Source organism: Lepisma saccharinum, chromosome 24, assembly GCF_977018435.1.
Source record: "Lepisma saccharinum chromosome 24, izLepSacc3.1, whole genome shotgun sequence".
NCBI lineage: Eukaryota > Metazoa > Arthropoda > Insecta > Zygentoma > Lepismatidae > Lepisma > Lepisma saccharinum.
This window is the reverse complement of record NC_139252.1, coordinates 15,062,763-15,066,258: the sequence shown is the minus strand read 5'-3', so window position 1 is coordinate 15,066,258 and position 3,496 is coordinate 15,062,763. Positions and strand designations below refer to the sequence as shown.

The 3,496-nt window shown below is 36.6% G+C and overlaps 1 protein-coding gene across 1 annotated transcript; it reads right to left on the bottom strand.

Annotated features, from left to right (window-relative positions):
• Positions 1-2,573: 2,573 nt before the first annotated feature.
• Positions 2,574-3,146, bottom strand: LOC145978110 (uncharacterized). Its single transcript, XM_083110552.1, has one exon. The coding sequence runs from the start codon at positions 3,144-3,146 to the stop codon at positions 2,574-2,576; it is 573 nt and encodes a 190-aa protein (XP_082966678.1).
• Between the last annotated feature and the right edge of the window lie 350 nt (positions 3,147-3,496).

The following is a 3,496-nucleotide window of genomic DNA, read 5'->3' as shown; positions in this document are numbered from 1 at the left end:
AATATTGAATCGACATGCCTCTATTGATTTCCTACCTCATTTGCAAAAAAATTGTACTGGTACACACGTATGTTGCCACTCTCTTGTCAATTCAACGATTTTGGACAATTTTTTTTCAGTTAGTTGTATCTTGTTCTGTATTGCATGTTGCACATCTAGGAATATTGCAAGGGGCGTACAATAAGTTCGTGCCCTGACACACTTCCGGTAGTGGCATCGGGAAATTTCTTCCATCACTTTTCGTCATAGTCCCGTCCGAGTGCCAGGCACTTACGCGATCGTTTTTTTAACTCTGCAGTTCCAATGGAATAAAACGTTCTGTCTTGGTCCTGTTGCCACCCCTCCACAGCAACCATGACTTCAGAATAATTGTAAAATTTCTTACCACGTAGTTCTTCCTTTAGATTATGATACAGATAGTAGTCCCTCGCTGATAGCAGTGAGTTTAAGTTGAATGTCGCAAGATTTCGAAGCCATAGGATTCGATAGCTGCAGGTGTAACACCTGTCATGTTTTTGAGCATCTGTCAACATTCGAGGCACCCAACGACAAATTACTCTATTAAATCCCAAGTGGCCATTTGAAATGGTATGAATGTTGGCATTCCAACAATCATCAATGAAAATTACGATCCGAATTTCAACTTACAAAATTCATTTTCAGAGTGCCGTCTTGATCGACCCTAAACGATCAACTGTTCCAAAACTCTTTCCCTTATACTTATCTCTCTGTTCCACAGGCTGCCCCAGTTCCATAATAAACTGCCCGCAAACATTGACATTTTCTCCACAGAAAGTACATTCCTATCGTCACTAAGAATGAATGTGTAGCATAGATATGTTGTTTGTTTCCTTGTATATGTCTTGTTTTGTTTATATTTACCTTCCTTTTCTATGCGTAAAGCATCTGGACTTCTCTTTGTTAATGTATTACAGTTTTCAGTGTAAAATGGTCATTACAAGTGCTGTATTGAAACTTGGAATAAATAAATAAAAAAAATACCTTTCTGAGTCTGAAATTTAAGAGCATTTTTGACCTTTGAGTGTGTTTAACAAAATATAATTGTTGTAATAAAAGAGATTAAGTTACATATTAACCCGTTGATAAATGTATATTATGTTCATTTTAGAAAATAATATATTTTTCACTTTCTTGCTGGAAATAGGGCGATGTCTCTACGATTTCTCTTTAAAACTGAGTTAACTCCGAACAATATCAAAACAATTGTATGACTATAGTATGACATCTTGGAGATTTTCTACTATTTTAGACTCTAATTTTGTCTTTCAAAATATAATTGAGTGTTGTATTTGGTACAGTCACGGACACTTCTGGGTTGTAGCAATCACATTGAAAGTACATGGAATTGTTGCAGCTCAGAGGTGTCCGTGTCTGAACAACAATGCAAAATATATCTCTGGAATTTCACTCGAAAACTAGCATTGTTAACAAAGTTAGAATATGGACAGTAAATTTCGCCTGTGTTAAATGGCGATAACAACATTTTCTTTGTGTACAGTGTTTTATTCCCTGTAGAGACAAAAAAGTAACAATGACGCATTTATTTGTCGTTTGTTTTAAATTTCGCAGTAAGAAAGAGTATCCTTTCTTCCCCGCGAGATAAATTATTTTCATTGTCCACAAATGTATACATGTATATCAACTACTTCAAGAATAGGGAATGTATAGCGTTTTGTGTAATACCTTATTTGACTTATATGTCACTGAAATATATTCAAGTTAACTTACAAAAAATATATTTGGTGTTTCCAAATAGTACAGTTACGAGAGTTGCAAATTAGTAACTCTCTAACTTTCGACGTGGTCTTTGGCCACGTCTTGTATGCTCGCACGCTTCGGCCACGTCGTGGGCGTAATCATGTTATAGATGGGGTTTCTCAATGATATTTATGACTTTGAAAATGTCTGCAGGTTATATTGGATGAATTTCAAAATATTAGAAAGTAACTTTATGTATGTACATGCTCTAATATTGTACAAATATTCAACCTATTATTGTCTACTTTCATAATAATATACTAGGTAAATATTGTCAGTTACAAAATAGTTCGATATTTCATATAAACGAATTGAATAGCTACACTACATTGGAAAAGCAGTGTTTACGTCTTTTGTCATTTTCACATTTTTGAACGTAATTTATAAGTAATTGTTTTCCGTCATTTCGTGTGCTCTCCGACGTGGTTTGCTTATTCGAAAAGTTTTGAACGTAACTTTGTGTGTGTACGGGCTCTAATATGGTACTAATATTCTAAATATTATTGTCTGTTTTCTTAATAATAAACTGGTATTGTTGCCAAGCTGAAATCAAATACCCCAAATCGTCGAAGATAAAAAATAAACACATATCAATGCGGAATCATACTTGTTTCTTATATTTCCAAGTTACATACATTAGAAATCATAATTGTTAGCATAATTACGTTACATAACATTGGTCACTCTACAATTACAGAAAGTACATTATATTCTTAATTCTACAGAAAGTAAATTATGAAACACATGACAAACATTATCCAAGTCTTTGAACATACCCCAAGCTTCTATGACATCTATCTCCTCAAGTCCCCTGATTTTTTATAATCCTGTAGAATGTTCCTTAGCCTTTGATGCAAACACTTTCGTTGCTTTCCACGAACTACTCCTACCTCAATGTCCCTCAGTACAGTCGTCTGATGCCATGCATCTTCTTTCACCTTATCGAGGAAAAGAAAGAAGTTAGGCTGTATCCTACCAATGGAAGAATTTAACTTTCGATGCCATCCCTGAACACTGTTGTTAATTCTGTGGCGTTGGTTTTGGCAATTCCTCAAAGGAATGTTATGCTTGTCAAGCCATGTATCAACTAAATAATCGTTGAACTGTGTAAACTTGTCGCTTTGCTGCGAATCCTCCATGGTTGCAAGGAACTCAACTTCGACATCAGTAACTGGGAGATGTCCCAATGCAGCGCACATCTTGTCATGTCGTCTAATATCTTCGTTCTCTGTGTGCTCTCCGCTTAGACCCACTCTCTGAACTGCCCTCCACAGCGCTTGGTTGAAGTGGAAATCACATCCCTTTATATCCACTGCAGGCCAAGCATCCTGTGCTGCGGAAAATGCTGCAGATTCGAAGTCCATCATTTTGGTCTTGGGATTAAACCCGGACACCACCCTTTGACTAGATTAAAAAGTCGTAAATAAGTGCAACGTTTCTTATCTGGAAGAAGAGCGTACTCTGCTGGTATAACACAGGTCACCTCGTCAGTACTAGCTGCATCTACGTGAATAGTGTACAACTGAGTGAACTGTTTTGGACAACTGTCAAAAGTTCCGTCGGCAAAGGTACCATTGGTATTTTCCATAAAATTTCTTGCTTCCTCCGTAGCAAACATGAGAATTCTGGAGCCATCAGTCGAATCAACCTGCAGAAAACTTTTCCCGTCAAAAAACCTCACTTGTTCCATCGGGATGATAATGTCCTCTGCCTTCTC

Coding starts and splice junctions, on each gene's coding strand:
- LOC145978110 (XM_083110552.1), bottom strand. CDS start 3,146: ATGATGGACTTCGAATCTGCAGCATTTTCCGCAGCACAGGATGCTTGG.